Below are 17,954 nucleotides of genomic sequence, written 5' to 3'. Positions count from 1 at the left end.
TCAGCACCAGAGGGGGACTTTCATTGAGCAAAAACAAAAGGGACGTGTGCATCAGCAAACATAAGCTTGTTTCTAGCACATGTATATAAAGCAGGAGTTGGCAACGTGATGTAGTCAATCACATGTTTATTAATCAGGATATCTGAGATACAAATCACATTTTGTTATGGTGACAATAACACGGTTATGTTGCCATCCACCAGCAGCAATCATGCGTACTCCAGTGTTATGTTAAAAGCATGTTTCGAGAGGAATGAAAGAGTTAACCAATACTTGCCATGTATTCCACTATACATTTGATGTGCTCCATTAACTGAAACAACAACACTGTATTTGCAAACATTGTTTTCATTAAATATTCGTAAGACTTTCTTTTATATGTTCATCCATTTCAAACCATATATTATGTTTAAGGGCTATGTTCTAATTTACCAACAACTATTTCTAAATGTTCCCATTTTACCGTTTCTACTGAAATGTTAGGTCCAAATTCTTTCAACCACTTCAAGTCCTTCTCCTCATTCTTTTTTATTTACCATTCATCACTCAACTGCGTCCTTGTCCTTTCCAAGTTCGTTCATTTAAGCCCCTTAAGCCTTTGCCGTTCTTGCATCTACAAACTTGTCCTTAACACAGTAACTCTTGCCTTCCCAAAAGAGGCGCTCCGCATCACCCTTTGGCCCTCATACACAGAGCCTGATGGAGTGATGGAGTTGCCTCCATCTGGGACTGTTTCTTTGACCTCACTTAAACTTTGACATTTCTTCCGCTCTTTAGCTCTTTCTTGGTCCACCTTCCTGTCTTCTGACTCTTTCGTCCCACTCTGTTCTTCTCTCATCTTTACAGATTCATCCAGGGCCGGATCAGAACTGGTTTCTTGAACAGGATCTCCATGGACAGTTTCTTCAACTTCCAACTGGCTGTCTTGCCTTGAGGTGTCTTCATTTTTTTCTAAACTGGCTGAGGTATTTGACACTGCTTTGTCCTGGGTGGAATCTTGGAGTTCATCCTTAATTGAGCGACTATTTTCATTTACATCTGATTGCAAATGTAGTCTTGATTCCTGAAGGCTCTCTTGTTTGAAAGATCTCCCAACGCTATGGAGCACCTCGTCCAACAAAGATTCAGTGATCAGCAGTTCTTCTTCTTCTCCTGGCCTCGATGGTGTTTGGCCATTGCCATCAGCCTTTGTAATGTCTGTGTCTGAAATACAGATATCACATGCAATCTTATAGAAGAGTGAGTGGTTTTCTTTCATTTTTTCCAAGCTTTCACTGACTGACAATGACATCGCATTGGAATCAGTCAGGTTTTCAGTGCATGCCGGCTGGTTCTCAACGTCTGATACCCCCTCATTGCACGAGTCCATCGGCAAAGGTAACCCTTTCCATTTGTTGGTGGAGAGGAACCACTTGGCTCTGAGATCAGAGGATGAAAAATCACTTTCACGATCATCTGCGCCAGGTTCTTCAAACTTTTGCTCCTCTCCATCCTTGCAACTCGTGAACCCCTTGCCTCCATCTTTCTGGTAGAAAGTCATGGATGAGATGTGATAGGGTGAAGCTGGGCGTCTGGTTTTAGTTTTGGCAACCCCGTTTCTTCCACTATGATCTTTGTCTTGTGTGTTGTTTCCATGTTTGACTTGACTTTTAGAATTTTTCACATGTCCTTCTCTTTCCTCTTCATGGTGAGATGTTCCACCAGAAAGCTGAAGTTCTGCAGAACCTCGGATATGATCACAGCTTCCATAGCCATCATAGGATCTCTGGCCTGAAAACAGACCAAGATTTACTTAATGCATTGGTAGTATGATCTTAGCTATTTATCTAAATAACAATATATCTATGTGTAAAGTTTCAGTTATTGGTAATATGTTGGGAAATTCGTACCTGATTTCATCCTTTGTTTTCTAGCTTTGTCAGGGGGAACTTCCTGCACCTCCCCCCTGATTGGTAGTTGATTGTGTGAAGTTGCACTCTGTCTGACTGCGCTGATAGATAGATAGATAGATAGATAGATAGATAGATAGATAGATAGATAGATAGATAGATAGATAGATAGATAGATAGATAGATAGATAGATAGATAGATAGATAGATAGATAGATAGATAGATAGATAGATAGATAGAACAACACATCAATGGACCCTTAATATTCCTAAAGTATACATATATATGCATTCATACAATTATATTTAAAAAATCCCACCTTTTTATGACTCTCTCCCTTATCCGTTCCACACGACGAAGTTTGGCCTCTCGCTGCTCAGGGGTCAGACAGAGGTCGGGGCTCAGGTCAGGGGTCAGGAGGGCAGAGCGCCGTTCATCCGTCTGTTCAAGCATTGACACATTAGACAGTCTTTAACAGCTCAAATTCAAATTACAACAGAAAGAAGTGAGTTATGGCAGGAACTATTTGCCAAAGGCTTTCCTATATCCTATTTAGAGCATCAGTTTAGAAACCACTTGCAACATCTCTTCTGTTGGCAATCAGAGACTACAGGTTTAAAACATGCTTCTAAATCCAAAATAAGTCTATTTGAATTAATCTATTTTATGTTAACTTGAAGTAGTAGGCTAATAAAAGGCCTATAAAGGAGTTTGACCTCTCTGGGCTCTCGTTGACCCCGACTACTGTAAGTCTCTTAAGTATTTTGGGTAACACAGCGTACATTTTGTTGTCTATGAATTATAATTGGCAAACACAAACAATATGTGTATCTGTTCACTTTCTCTGCAAGCTTGGTTTATTCCCTGGGGAAGGGTTTCCACTTCAATACGTTTCTACATATCAGATTTCAATACATGTTTACACAGACTTACACCTACAGTATGTGTGTGTTCCTAAACAATGAGAAAGCAAGGCCAATGACAACAAAATCAATGGTTTGTTGAACTATAATTCTAAGACAATATTAATTATGACTTTGAATATGCTTTTATCATGTGGATCATTATTTTATTATCCCTTACCCTTGTGTCTAAGCTCTCACTTCCATTTCCGGAACCTGCTTGGTCTTGAACTTGATTCCTGGAGGTCTTGTCTGACCGTGACTCCCTCTTGGGGGACCTCAACCCTCCCTGATGCTGCTGCCTGTTTGCCTTTTTAACAGCCTGATCATGGTGCATCCCTGCCGAGCAACGCTTCTGATCCGGACCCTCCGGCAGCAGACGCCTGGATGGCTTAGTCAACATTTTCTCCTGCATCTCAGGGGGGATCTGCTCGGGCAGTGGGTTGTCGAGCTCAGGCGGGGGATCCTCAACAGAAACCCGCCTGGCCACAAGGGACGAAGGCAGTACAGCTGTAACAACTCGTGTCACCCTTAGAGGAAAGGGAGCCTGAGGAAACACATTGATGGATCAGTAAACATATATGAGTATACCATGTATGTCTGTAAGTCAGTTATACTGATTAATCATTTGTCAGACCTCCTCTCTTGTCTCTGAACTTTCACCAGAACCATGTATGGGGGGTTTCTTCCTATTCGTCAACCTCTCCTGATTCCTCTTTATCCGTTCAATCTGCTCTTCTTCACTCATCTTCATCTTCTAGAAAAAACAATGTTCAGAATATGAGTCATTCATGAACCCTGCACCCCAGCAATATGCGTATAGAGAAGGTAAAGCAAGGACCAGAATGTATTTGCATATGAAAAACACTATGACTGCAGCTGTGTGTTTCTGACGAGCTGTACGTGTGCACACAGCTGCATCTGTATTTTCCCATATATGTATGTATGTGTGTTTGAGCATGTGAGAAGGGGGGTTGGGTGGCAAATGTGACAAGACTGAGCTACTGCATTGAGACGCGCGCCTCTGCCTCCCCCTCTCGACTACAAGAGGCACTGCAACATGCCCTAATTGCAAGAAAGATGAGAGAATCAAAGATTTTGAAATTGGCTGTGAGTGCAGGGAAGAAAAATCTGCTTTGACTGCTTCTATATTTGGAGCATTTTGGACCACATTTCAGAACTCATGATTTAGTTATAACCAGCAAAGAGGAAATTGTGAGGTATCAAACCTTGGTTGATTGGTTTGTTGCATCTGGTGGGATCCACATTGAACCAGATTCTGAAAATGAAAACGGGGAAAGAGGAGGAGAAGTATAAGAAGGGGTGAGTGAGGATGGGTGGGAGGAGAAAGTGACAGGAAGAAGGAGAAGTTAGGAAGACAAGACAAAGGAAATAAACAGCTCTGCATAAAACACACATTGAAGCTCTTCTATATGAAATACTCTGACAGGCCATTGCAGTAATATCCCTTCTTCTACAATGGACTTTTTTAATGCTATTTTATTTCTATTGAGATGTTTACATTTTGAATTGTTTATTTCTAGTCTTTTAATTTGACTGTGTACAATGCCTTGTCTTTTTATCTATCTAACTATTGATACTGAATCTGCACCAACCACATGAGTCTTTCTGTGCTTTCACATTTAGGAGGTCAGGCTGGCTGTTTCCTCCTCTCTGTGTGGGGTCGACAGTATGGCTGTAGATCGCCTGAAACACAAGCAGAGACATATTTGATTATATTCTATCTTGCACATGCTGGTCATTGATATTGTTTTTATTTCACACCTCATATGGTGACTCTGTCCAGCCATGGCCCTGAACCCTGTTCTGGTAGCTTTCCTGCAGCTCCTCGGGTAACGGTGGACGGAGTGGTGGCTCTTCCTCCATATCCTGCAGAGATCATTGTCACAAGGGGTTTGATAGAAGATGTAATATCCATACCGTCTAGATTAGAAGTTTCACAATTTACAGGTTTTTAAAATGATGACAGACAAAACATTATGGTACAGACAACTGTGGCTTGCAAATCCTGCTGATATAATGTTTTACTGATCACTATCGTAATCTTTTTATAAATGAGTTGCCTATTACTAACATTGAAACAAGGAGAGGAGGACATATAAACCCATGGCATCACAAATAAATCAGCAGTCAATAGATCTATATGTAATATAATTGCAGGCCTGTTCAGAGTCTACCCACTCTCCCGTTTCTGCATAAAAAGAACTACAGCCATCCTGTAAGAAAACACCTGTAGGACTCAAAGATCTAGTCAGCAGATGCTCACAGACCATTCAGCATTGAGTGTACTTCATTTACCCAGCATTAACAGAGAGCTAATATCAAGGTGAAGAACAAACAATGGACAGGAGTCGTACCATTGGCAGTCCACTCTGCAGCCTCTCTGTGGGAGAGCCCGGGGATCCTGGATGTGGAGATGACTGCTGGAACACTGAGGGGGGGAGACAGAAAAGGTCACAGTATTGACATCTATTGTCAGGTCTCAGTCGCACAATCAGGATGAACCAGGTTACTTTACGCAATGGCGACACCAGCTGGAAGCAAGAAGTAATTGAACTTTTGGGACATCTATACTATCCACAGCCTCTCAGCGTGACAGTAACAGAGATTCTTACTGTGGTGCCTCTGTAGACCCAGCAGGAAGCGAAAGTGATCCCTGTTGATCTTTAGTCCCGCCAGAATGTCCTCCATCATCCACAGCTCTCTCTGGGCCTGAGACTGGTCCTGAAAACAAGAAACAAATGATGTTAATGGTTTAGAGGGGACATATTATACTCGTTTTCAGGTTTATAATGGTTGGCATGCTTTCGTCTTCAGAAAATACAATATTGTTCTCATACTTCGTGTTTAAATAAAGCTACTGTATATTTGACCTCTGTGTTTGTACTGTCTTTTAAAACCTCCATCACAATTCTTTTTTATGATTGGCTTGTGAGAAAAAAGCTATTTTTTAAGCAGTTGGTAGAATTACTCAGATGGGCTGGCGGTATACTCTAATGAGACTGCATGTGATATATTAGAAATTGTTATATGAACCAGGTCAACAGCTAAAACTTATGAACACATACACATCAGGAACCATGCAGCTTGTACATTTCAAATACCTGTGGCACTCCAAAGTTACAGATGTGCTGCAGGTGTGAACGTATAACCCACAGTTCACTCTCCATTCTTTCATATTGACTCCACACCCTTTCCATTTCCTGAATAAAAATAGTATATTTGTGATTTTTCTTTTTTTTTAAAACCACCGGAGAATCTACTGTACAGTTGATTTCATTATCAGTCTGATTTTGTTACACACCAATGATACGTCACACATTTTGGCCCTGATCGTGACCAGCTCTTCCTGGAGCAAAGCCTTCTGGATCAGCGCCTCTTCCTGTGCCCTCGGCCCCTGACTTTTCCACTCCTCCAGCTGCAGTCTGGATACCTCCAATGCACACTGGACGCTATCCTGCAACATCGAATACAAGTATGTATTATCTGTACTCTTAAAACAGTCACAACATGCTTTAAATGGTTTATATTGTTATTATATTATAGTTATTACTCACTTTATCCATTTGCAGCTGGGCCAGTTCTACAGACAGAGACTGGAGCAGCTTGTCACACCCACACAACCTCGTCAACACAACCTGAAGAGGCAAAATAAAACAAACATCCAATAAGATAAATAATGGCAACATATGCTGAGGCCAGCAAGTGCCATATGCAATGTTGTGAATACTCACGTCTGCATCACTTTCAAGAGGCCTGATTGGAGGGGTTTCAGGCTTTGGAGGCTGAAATGCACCAAGGTTATCATTTTGTTAAACAGTTCTATTTAAAATCCGTGTTATTGTTGATATTTCTTCTTCCTGTTCACCAGCTTTAACAAATATGTGATTGTCAATATTTATGTTGTGAATTTTTAGTTAATATGTTTTGTATCCTTTGTGTTGACTACAGTTGGTCAATGTATGTTGATGCATGTAAAGACGGAGCTGGAGTCTTTCAAAAGAACATGGCAGAAGCAACAGAGGCCAAGGTCATGAATTAGGAAGAAAAATACCTGCTTTACTATATGTAACACTAATGTCATGAAGCATGCATATGGCAGAACTCATAGATTTAGCCATAATTAATCACAATATATGATTAATTGGTCACAAATTAAACTGATATAACAAGCATTAGTGACAATATTACATTGATATAAACATAAAACAAGTCAGTGACACATACATATCACAAATTCTACAAAAAAAACAAGGTTAGTGAAATACTTAAAATGAGTCTGAACTGTTCAAGACAATACCACAACACAAAATGTTTTTGGGAGGAGACATTTGTACCACATAAGACACCAGAGGAACACAGAGGGCAGACAGGCTGTACCATAGCTTGCGGTAGCACACAAACAGACATATTGCTGCGGTGATGGTGATGATGGTGGTGGTGATGGTGGTGTGGGTGCTGGGGAGCATGTGGGGCCCTTGATGAGGGGGGCAAAGGGGGCAGTAAGTCTGCATTTGCCCCTGTAGAGTAGCTCTGAAAGAAGAGACAGTATATAGATAGAGAACACATAGCATTATATACAAAACATACAATGCTACAGTGCACTGCTGCTCATCAGCCTGGATGTTTACATTAAATGCGTTGGTCACACTATAGTCACCTTTCCTAACGGTCGTCTCCCACTCTGGATATGGTGGACAGACCCATAGGTGGGTATAGGCTGTAAAATATGAAAAGAAAAGGTGTGTCATAGTCATTCTTAAACCAATACTATTTAGATTGTATGTTTAAGATGCGTTCAGTAATCCTGACCCTGCTTATGCTTTGCCACCTTTCCGTGACTGGAGTGGTCGGAGTGGATTTGAACTCCAGCTGAGGTGAGGCAGGTGCGTAGTACAGAGTATGCGGCCCCATGGCGGAGTCATCGTTAGGTCGAATGTCAACCCTTCCCACCGGTGTATGAGGTCGCGACCCCAGCTGACCTCTTGAGCTCATCATTTCTGTCTGCATGGGTGGCGTGATTTGACCAGGAAGAGAGTCTTCCTCTTGGTGTGGACCACAAGCTCTTCTTCTGCTAAATTCACGAGGGCTGGGTGTTCTGTTTGAAGAGCGAAACAGAACAGAAATGACACATTTGGGATGCTACTCTGAGGATTTTACCTCGAAGTACACCACCGGGATTTAAATGTGTGCTTTTTGACAACCTGCTGTTTCTCTGACGCACACTCCGCCTCCCCCTCAGCTCTGAGCACGACGTCCCCATCCTCCCACCAGCGAGGTGGCTCGGTTCGCTCAGAGTCCTGCTGACGTTCCTGTGTCTTTGGGAGGGATCCTCTCCATCAGAGGGGTTTTTTGGGAAATCCACTGATTCAGTGCTGCCACCTATCTGTGTGAAATCCTGGTAGCTTGAGCAGCGCCTGAAAGGATCAGAGACACAGGAAAACATAAGCTCAATCTTGACATTTCTTTAGTATTTTCACTCTCAAGCACAAAGTGATTAGTGTTTTACCTGTTAAGGGAGCTGTTCGACTCCATTGCAGCAGACTGGCTGAGGGCTCGGACCCAACCCAACATGTCCTCCTGAGTGTCAGCGCTGAAGAAGTAGGAGCGCATTCCCTGGTGCACCACCTATGTTTAAAGAAAACATTCACAATGTTACACTGTTGAATATTCTCCTATACTTGCTTTAATTTGGCTTGGTGTAGAACATAAAACCACTGGTGTGTTCAGTGGAAGTATAATTCCTGAATAAAAGTGTATTTATGAGATCAACAACAGTTTTAAAGTGTGTGACTGAAAGTCAAACGTTAACAACATATTTCTAGTTTGCACGAGTAACCTCATGATGATACCTTGAACGTGAACTTTCTGTTCTTGCATTCCCTCGGTGTGCAGAACAGGATTTTGTAGCTCGGGAGTGGGATGCTGCCCAGCACAGACTCTTCTCTACTGTCTGGCAGGGGACAGAAAATAAAAGTGAACAAAAGAGATGCATTGGTGGACAATCAGAGCACATGAAATGGTTTCATTTCATCCAAAGTGCAGTGTTATAAGATGTGTACCTTTATAGTAAAACAGACAGAAGTTGGAGAGGACAAACCACCTTCTCTTCCATAGCTTCAAACCAGAGCTGTCCTGCAAAAGAGAGATTCATTAGGGGCTGCTGTTTGCTTAAATAAGTCACTCTTTTACATGCAATAATGAATTGTTAAGCAGAGGAAATTACTTTTTTGTTCAGCCATCCTCTGATGACCACAGAGCAGTTGGGATCTCTCTTGGCAGACTGACATCTTTTCCCAAATGTTTGCACCCTTCCATCACTTTCCTGTTAGCCAAGGATGAAAATAATAAATATTCATGCATTCAAAGCGTCTTATTCAGCGGTTCACATGAGCACATAATGACAAGCTAGAAAAACGCTGACTTTTAACAAACCTGCATGACGGGAAAGTAGGAAATGGTTGCCCGGCTGGATGTTTGGCTTACTCTGTCCTGATCATCCATTCTGCATTGAAAACATTAAAATAACACATAATAAGCAGTTAGAACCAACCAATGGAAGCCCAAAACAATAAAAGGAAGATGAGTTAACTAGAGGACCAACCAGTCACAAACTCCTGTCAGAAATGTAGGTTTTAGCACCCAAACTAAGGCCTGGAGTGGACTTTAACCAGGTTCTTTCATATACATGTGTGTTCAAAAGAAAGAGTTTCTTCCTTCAAGAGGATACAGTATGTATCCACAAACACACAATATACCCAGAAGAGGTTTTTTTTTAAATGCAACACCAACAAAGTAATGAAATCACATGAAATGGGATCAACAGTTGATAGTTTACCACAATCTCTGAGCAAACACTTTTCAGTTTCCATAATAAAAGATAAACTATAAATACACACATCAAGTGCAAGCCTGAACAACAATTCTCAGTAAAACTCTGCGGACACATCTGAATGAACTGGCCTTACCAATACAATCTGTTTCCCCCTGTAGCAGCAGTCAGTCACTCCCATGAACACTGCCATGTAACCTCCAAAGACACATTTGCCACATTCCCATATAGTTCAGATTTTTGTTCCCCGTCAACTGTTCATCCTCTCTGGGACTCGGTGTTGTGCTCTCACACTTCCAGCTTAAAACTCTCCCACATTTCTATTCTGAGCTACAACAGGCCAGTGCGGTCCCCACCACCAAACTGACAGGTGACAGCTGCATCGCCATGGTAGCAGGGAGGGGCCCCGGGACCGTGTGAAAACCAATCTATAGCAGCAGGGACGGGCTGGTATGAGAGACGAGATTTGGAATGCGTCCCAAACTGCAGGGTTGACTGCTGAGGACAGGAAACCAAAATAAAAGGAGCCAGGGAAGTAAAGTGGCCGGTGGAAGAGAAATGAATAAGAGGGGGGGGTTTAATGTGTCACGCTGTCTGTTTAAGCCAAGGCCACAAAGTTAATCAGCAGATTTGGTTTTGTACTTCAGGTCACATGACAGCGTGTTCCTTACACCTACTGTTCAACCCAGGATTCATTTCCTTACTCCTTTCTTCTGTTATTGCTGTATGTTTGCTCTGTTCTTCAGTTTCATGTCACACGTTTGCCATTTCATTTCAAATTAATGCTGCCCAGATACTTTGCTAATTTTTCAATTTGCCCTGTATATTTTATTTGTGTTTTTTTATATCCATTCTAGGCCCTTATAATGACATACAAATATAAAATTGGATCATATTTTATTTTGTAGCATTTTACTTTAAAGTAAATATCTATTTCTAGAGCTACATTCTCGCTGTATTTCAGTATGAATGTTTAAAGGTGATTATTTCTACAATTTATATATATTTTTTTAATTTCCAAACTTACTGTTGTATATATATATATCTCATTAAATGTGAATGTGTATGTTTTAGAACAAAACTTACTGTGTGGTATGTATTTGCTGCAGTTAATGTATGTATTTATGTACATAAATATGTATAACGTACTAATGTAATCATTTCATTTTCAATCGTCTAATAAAAACTATTCTTACATGATTTTAAACCTGATTTATTGTCTTTATTTGACAACTTATCTAAACTGTGTATTGTTTGGTGACCCCGGTGAAACAGCATCCCAGATGAACTTGAAGATAAAATCCATGAGAAGCATCTCACACGGAGCCTCCGCACGCACTCGTGGGTGAACCAGAGGTTCCGCGTGGTTTGTCTACCGCAATATTCGCTGATATCAAACACAATCCTGTACAAGTGAGACACGCAATAAACAAAGAAAACAATCAAGTCTTTGTAGGGGATGATAGCGGAGACTAACAACCTCATAGCCACTGGGGGGGGTTACGTGGGTGTTGTGAAATATTTGGAAAATCTCCTTCTTAATCAGCGGGGGTGACTTGCTCGGGGAGGGGAAGACTTAAAATGCTAAAGAGGGATGGAGGGGAGGACAAACGGTGGGTCTGTGTACCACACAGAGTGCGCTTTGTGGTGCTCTGTAGCATCATGTGAAGTTGGACACAGAACATGTTGAATAAAATATCCCACCCTCTCCATCTACAAAAAACATTTGCATGTCTCCTACATTGTCATGTCTTTCAATGTCAGGGAAATAATCACAAAACGTTTGACCCTCATAAATGAAGTAATGACGTAAGGCGTTTTATACATTTGACTGCCTTAGGAGTTATCTCATACTGGATTATTGTATGCAACATATTTCTTGTGGCTTTACAAACTTTTAAAATGGGTATTTATAATTGAAAAGGGTAAATACACTATGGGTGAAGCTTAGAAAAAGTCAGATAAGACATTACATGGTTGCTTTACAGCACTTTCAACATTTAGCTACCGCAGTCAAAGTGGAAAATGACTAGAAATGTTATAAAATGAATGGAAATACAGGATTAACAAAGCCTTAAAAAAAGTAGTTTTTCACTGTTCAGATACTTCTCAGAATAGCACGGGACACAAATGATAATAAAGATGCCATATTGCTGTACCTGACTAGCTGTGCTCGCCTGCTGGGTGCTTCAAGCTCCATCACTTGGCACTTTTCCTCACAGCATCTCCTCAGGCTCGGCTGCCCTCTTCCTGGCTAACAAACGCTCCTGTTGCCCAAACACAGTCACAACACTCTCCAGCTAATCTCCTCTTCTCTCTTCACAAGTTTGAACCTTCCTGTCCGTTTCTCACTCTCCGTTCTGACTTGTGGCTGCTCCGGTGATCTACCTACGCTGGCTGTTAACACTCTTCTGTCCTCTAACAGTGCACTCTCTGTGAGACCCCTTCTCTCCCCGCTTCTCCCTCTTCAGTGTCCCTCCCTCTCACCCTGCCTTTGACAGCCTCTCTGTCTGTTGAGTGTGGGTTTGTGACTTAGGAATTTACAAAAAAAACAGCTGTTCTCCCATTCTTTCTTCTCTGCCCCTTTGCATAAGTTGAATTCATTTCTCAGCTGTTTGGATCCGGCTTCATGATGATGAAAGATTTAGTTGCCAGTATTAAATCATCAGTCTTGAGGAAGAATAACACACATAATCTGTACTAAATTATCTTTGTTGAACTTATCGACTGTAAAATTGTCTCTTTTTTGTATTATTGTTACAGGATATTGTTACAGGAATACGCTTGAATATCATTTTGTAATTTACAATCTCTTTCCATCGTTGGATTTCCTGTTTCACATGGTAGGAATTCACTGTATCAACACCCAGACCACCTCCACCACCTTCTACCCCACCAAGAGCCAAGATAAAGAGGACCAGCCCCAGCTCGACCATCACAGAGGACATTGTTATCAAGTTATTCTTCTCCTCTGTACTGGCGGGTTTGGGAAACTCCTCACACACACAGGAAGCTGTCACCACCTCTACCATCTTTGTTTCTGGGCAAAGAGGCAAAATCAAGAATCAAGATAATCAACAAGTTATTCTAAAAGGGTAAAGGTGTTTCAATTGTTACATGAAATGTAGTATACTCTAAACTATTTATCTTCTGAATGGTACAATGCTAGAAATGTCTAACTTTCAAATATTTCTTAAAAACATTAACAATACAATCATTTGTTGTATGTAAAGTAATAAAATCATAACATCAGAATCTGAAATCCTTTATCCACAGAGTGGAAATGTATAGTGTTACAGCAAAAGCTGAATAGCAGGTGAAAAAAAAGACATTACAGTAAATAATCAAAAAGTAAAGCAGACATTAGGAATACATTCAAATTAAAGAAAAATAAGTAAACATTGGCCAAAAATGAGCAGTAACTCCAATAAACTAAGTGATATAGATGGTATTGAAGTATTGTGACCTTCAAATAATATGAGTTGGGACATAAAATGAGTATTTTCTACATTAAAGTGATTATAGCGGCGTACACATTGCAGATATTTATAACTTTATTATAACGATATACAATTGTAATTACTTTCTGGCTATAATACGTTGATTACCTCCTTGCAGAAATTCTAAACTTAATTAAAGAATCGTTGACACATTTTGATCTGTGTAAAATACACATATAAAATCTTAATGTCAAGATAATAACGGAGTATTTTATCATAGGACATTATCACTCAGTCCTCAAATAAGTCAGTCTAGACTTTAAAGGTTTCCTGAATATGTAAAAGCATTTTCTCACATAGTAGGCCCCTTTTCAAGTTCTCTGCTGCACTGAGTCAGCGTCTTGTGGAGTTCTTTGATGCTTCACTAATCTGACCGCAAGAAAACAGGTTTACGATGCTTTAAGATGCATTTTGTAGTCATGAATGATATCAAAAAACCCCGACAGAGAGGAAAGCTCTCAAATGAAAAGTGAAAAAACGGGTGCTCAGTCAGCAGCAGGGCACTACAGATGCCTCTGGAGAGCTGGCATTAAAGCTCGACAAGAGGAAGCTATGAAAGGCATTTTAAGGCTCATGATAAGAACAAAAAGATAGGACGAAAGTCAACTCTAAATATAGTTTCAGCAAGCTAAAGGCCTGTCTGGTATGTATGCTATTGTACAACCACGACACGTACTCACTACAGCATTAATGTACATAACGATTGCTCAACACTGAAATAGTAATCATGCCAATTTATAATAAGTATCTCACGTGTTCAGGCCATTTGGTTTCAACAAGAAGGTTGTGACCTCAGATGCCAGGATTTCCAAGTCAGGGGGGGGGGGGTTTGGGGGGTTCAGTCTGCCTCCACATATTTACAAGCCGTCCCATTTAGCATACTACAGCATCAGCCCTGTTGACTGACAGCTGCATGGCTAAATACCCTCTCCGGTTACACACTGAACAACCTGTGGGGCGCTCTCAGTGGTTTCAAGGCTCATGGGAAATGCAGTTTTTGACAAAGGACAGTTAGCTTAGAGTCCACATTAAGTGTTCGACCATCAATAAGTAAAGATTCTAAAATAAATACTGAAATGAATAAATAAATAACTCTTTCAAACTCAAATGATAATGCTATTTGGTAACTTTTCAGTCTCTCATTTTGCAATCTATAGAAGATAACACAATGCAATGGAGTATATAAGTACATCTTTATATTGCATATTCAATTTATCACAGTGTGTGTCTGCACCCTGAAGTTTATTATGTACAGTTGGTACAATTAGTTTTGCATGCAGCCAGTCTCTAGCTAAACAGCTCATGTTTTTGACTTCTGTGGTGTATAAAGCACAACCATCCAGCAGATAGAGCTGTTTGATCATTTTCCACCTCACTGCTAATGACATGTTTTTAAAAAAACAATTGATTTATATATTTATGTACATATAAAACACTGAAACTTTTTAATAAATATTTGATAATCATATAAAACTCCTACAGTATGGTCGGTAATATATAATGTTTTTTTGGGGTGAAATCGTTTCAATCACTTACCACTTACTTGTAAAGATGCTGTGTAGTTCAATCTAGAATTACGCATACTAATATACAAAGTGAACTCAGTACTGGGTTAGAGTTTTATGCAAAGTCAATTAGATTTTGTAGAGAAAATATTCAGGAACATGAAACCATTGACACTATCCAGTAGGTTTGACCGCGGGCCAGCAGCAGCATGACAGTAACTCTGCTGGGACCAATAGTGTCAGTGTAAATGAGTGCTGCATATTATCGATGTGCTAGTTATTGTTGGACCAGGTGGGGGTCACATTTAGTGAAACTCATTTAGAAACAGCTGCTAAACGCAACTAAATAAGCCTGTATTAGTATAACAAAAGCGTCATGGAGTATTAAGAAAGTTAGGACACTGACATACTGTGTTCATTATTGCTTTTTAATGCTATTAATGGATTCACACTTTTTTTCTCAGGTAAATGTGGAAGCATCATACATACCTGAAACTGCTTTCTATTGTTGTAAAACATCTAAGCTGAATTGCAAGTTTTACTTTATGGAGGTTAAAGGTCCCCTATTATGCTCTTTTTCAAAAACATATCATAGGTGTCAGATACACAAAACATGTCTCTGAAGTGTTTGGCTCCAAATACAAAACAGATCATTGTAGCATGCCATAAACCCCCTCTGTTTCAACCCTGTTTAAAAAGTTCTGATTCTGTGTCTGTAGCTTGGTTGGTTGATTGGTTTTTTTAAAAAGTGGGGTTTTTTTGTTGTTTTTTTCAAATGGTGTTCTAGGAGGATAACCAGGTGATAACGTGGGCAGGTGTTACCTCGTTGGATATTGGCTAAATGTTGCGCAACAGAAAAAAACATTGTGACATCACAAAGTGGCAAAAATCCAATCAGCTCATTTTACACAGGATTTCATACAAATGGATCCGGACAAAAAGAGAGAGAATATTTTTTCCTGAAACTTTCTGAATCTCTTAACACAGAGGGGACAAATATTTATGTAAAAGAGACATGGTCTTTTATACTGGGACAATAAAACATATTGGACGAGAGAATGGGTCAGCAATAATAGTCACAATAAGAGGAATACTAATATAATAAGACAAAAATGACAATAATATTTACAATGAGATGGAATAGAGAATAGAAATGATGTTCACGTGAGAAAAAGGGATATGTGTAAAAGTAAGTATCGGACATACAGTGGGGCAAAAAAGTATTTAGTCAGCCATCAATTGTGCAAGTTCTCCCATTTAAAAAGATGAGAGAGGCCTGTAATTTTCATCATAGGTATACCTCAACTATGAGAGACACAATGAGAAAAAGAAATCCAGAAAATCACATTGTAGGATTTTTAAAGAATTAATTTCAAATGATTGTGGAAAATAAGTATTTGGTCAATAACAAAAGTTCATCTCAATACTTTGTTATATACCTTTGTTGGCAATGACAGAGGTCAAACGTTTTCTGTAAGTCTTCACAAGGTTTCCACACACTGTTGCTGGTATTTTGGCCCATTCCTCCATGCAGATCTCCTCTAAAGCAGTGATGTTTTGGGGCTGTCGCTGGGCAACACGGACTTTCAACTCCCTCCAAAGATTTTCTATGGGGTTGAGATCTGGAGACTGGCTAGGCCACTCCAGGACCTTGAAATGCTTCTTACGAAGCCACTCCTTCGTTGCCCTGGCGGTGTGTTTGGGATCATTGTCATGCTGAAAGACCCAGCCACGCTTCATCTTCAGTGCCCTTGCTGATGGAAGGAGGTTTTCACTCAAAATCTCACGATACATGGCCCCATTCATTCTTTCCTTTACACGGATCAGTCGTCCTGGTCCCTTCGCAGAAAAACAGCCCCAAAGCATGATGTTTCCACCCCCATGCTTCACAGTAGGTATGGTGTTCTTTGGAAGCAACTCTGCATTCTTTCTCCTCCAAACACGACGAGTTGAGTTTTTACCAAAAAGTTCTATTTTGGTTTCATCTGACCATATGACATTCTCCCAATCCTCTTCTGGATCATCCAAATGCCCTCTAGCAAACTTCAGACGGGCCTGGACATGTACTGGCTTAAGCAGGGGGACACGTCTGGAACTGCAGGATTTAAGTCCCTGGCGGCGTAGTGTGTTACTGATGGTAGCCTCTGTTACTTTGGTCCCAGCTCTCTGCAGGTCATTCACTAGGTCCCCCCGTGTGGTTCTGGGATTTTTGCTCACCGTTCTTGTGATCATTTTGACCCCACGGGGTGAGATCTTGCGTGGAGCCCCAGATCGAGGGAGATTAGCAGTGGTCTTGTATGTCTTCCATTTTCTAATAATTGCTCCCACAGTTGATTTCTTCACACCAAGCTGCTTACCTATTGCAGATTCAGTTTTCCCAGCCTGGTGCAGGTCTACAATTTTGTCTCTGGTCTCCTTTGACAGCTCTTTGGTCTTGGCCATAGTGGAGTTTGGAGTATGACTGTTTGAGGTTGTGGACAGGTGTCTTTTATACTGATAACGAGTTCAAAAAGGTGCCATTAATACAGGTAACGAGTGGAGGACAGAGGAGCCTCTTAAAGAAGAACTTACAGGTCTGTGAGAGCCAGAAATCTTGCTTGTTTGTAGGTGACCAAATACTTATTTTACCGAGGAATTTACCAATTAATTCATTAAAAATCCTACAATGTGATTTCCTGGATTTTTTTTTCTCATTTTGTCTCTCATAGTTGAGGTATACCTATGATAAAAATTACAGGCCTCTCTCATCTTTTTAAATGGGAGAACTTGCACAATTGGTGGCTGACTAAATACTTTTTTGCCCCACTGTATGTACCACATGAATAGATATATAAAAATAAAGCACAGTAAAGACTTTATTCCAGTGTGTTTTACTGCATGATTGCACCTACGATAGCAGTTCAGGTTCAAAAGCAGCAGACACAACTTTATTTAGCTGCAAACCATCAAAACTATTAAACATGTATTCATAAGTATTCTGCATCTTCTGGGTTGTATCAGCATGAAATGTGGGTCACTCTCCCCTCCAAACTGTATGTCATGCTATATGTGTCACTTATACTGTTTTGTTAATGTCACAAGCTTAGAGTTACAACTCACTCACATGCCGTTCATAGCTTATCCAGACACAAACTTGTACTCAGGCCCTCTGGGTGTGATTATTCTTAGATCATGGGATCAGTTGGGTTTTCTTTCGGTCGATGATGGATGCTTGTACCCGACTTATAGGTTTGAGTCTCATGGTAACCGGCCGTAAATTCTAACTTGTGCTCATCAAGGAGCCAGTGTGTAAATCAGACTTGAT

General features: G+C 40.5%; 1 protein-coding gene across 2 annotated transcripts; it reads right to left on the bottom strand.

Annotated features, from left to right (window-relative positions):
* Positions 1 to 148: 148 nt before the first annotated feature.
* si:ch211-234p6.5 (uncharacterized) lies at positions 149 to 12,031 on the bottom strand. Of its 2 annotated transcripts, none has more exons than XM_063893750.1 (24): positions 11,805 to 12,031; positions 9,249 to 9,318; positions 9,040 to 9,138; positions 8,876 to 8,948; positions 8,666 to 8,766; positions 8,323 to 8,441; positions 8,018 to 8,230; positions 7,626 to 7,911; positions 7,474 to 7,533; positions 7,194 to 7,346; positions 6,548 to 6,598; positions 6,371 to 6,451; positions 6,118 to 6,270; positions 5,918 to 6,016; positions 5,429 to 5,537; positions 5,171 to 5,244; positions 4,578 to 4,682; positions 4,409 to 4,499; positions 4,022 to 4,071; positions 3,430 to 3,549; positions 2,974 to 3,339; positions 2,210 to 2,331; positions 1,890 to 1,990; positions 149 to 1,770 (listed from the first exon to the last, which is right to left on the bottom strand). In XM_063893750.1, exons 1-24 carry the CDS (start codon positions 11,843 to 11,845, stop codon positions 614 to 616), a joined length of 3,894 nt encoding a protein of 1,297 aa, XP_063749820.1. In that variant the 5' UTR covers positions 11,846 to 12,031; the 3' UTR covers positions 149 to 613. The 2 variants fall into 2 exon arrangements, with proteins under 2 accessions (XP_063749820.1, XP_063749821.1); XM_063893751.1 differs by lacking the exon at positions 11,805 to 12,031 and adding an exon at positions 9,782 to 9,987.
* Between the last annotated feature and the right edge of the window lie 5,923 nt (positions 12,032 to 17,954).

Source organism: Eleginops maclovinus, chromosome 10 (genome assembly GCF_036324505.1).
Source record: "Eleginops maclovinus isolate JMC-PN-2008 ecotype Puerto Natales chromosome 10, JC_Emac_rtc_rv5, whole genome shotgun sequence".
Taxonomy (NCBI): Eukaryota; Metazoa; Chordata; class Actinopteri; order Perciformes; family Eleginopidae; genus Eleginops; species Eleginops maclovinus.
Note: the sequence above shows the minus strand (reverse complement) of the source record. Positions and strands in the feature narration are given on the sequence as shown.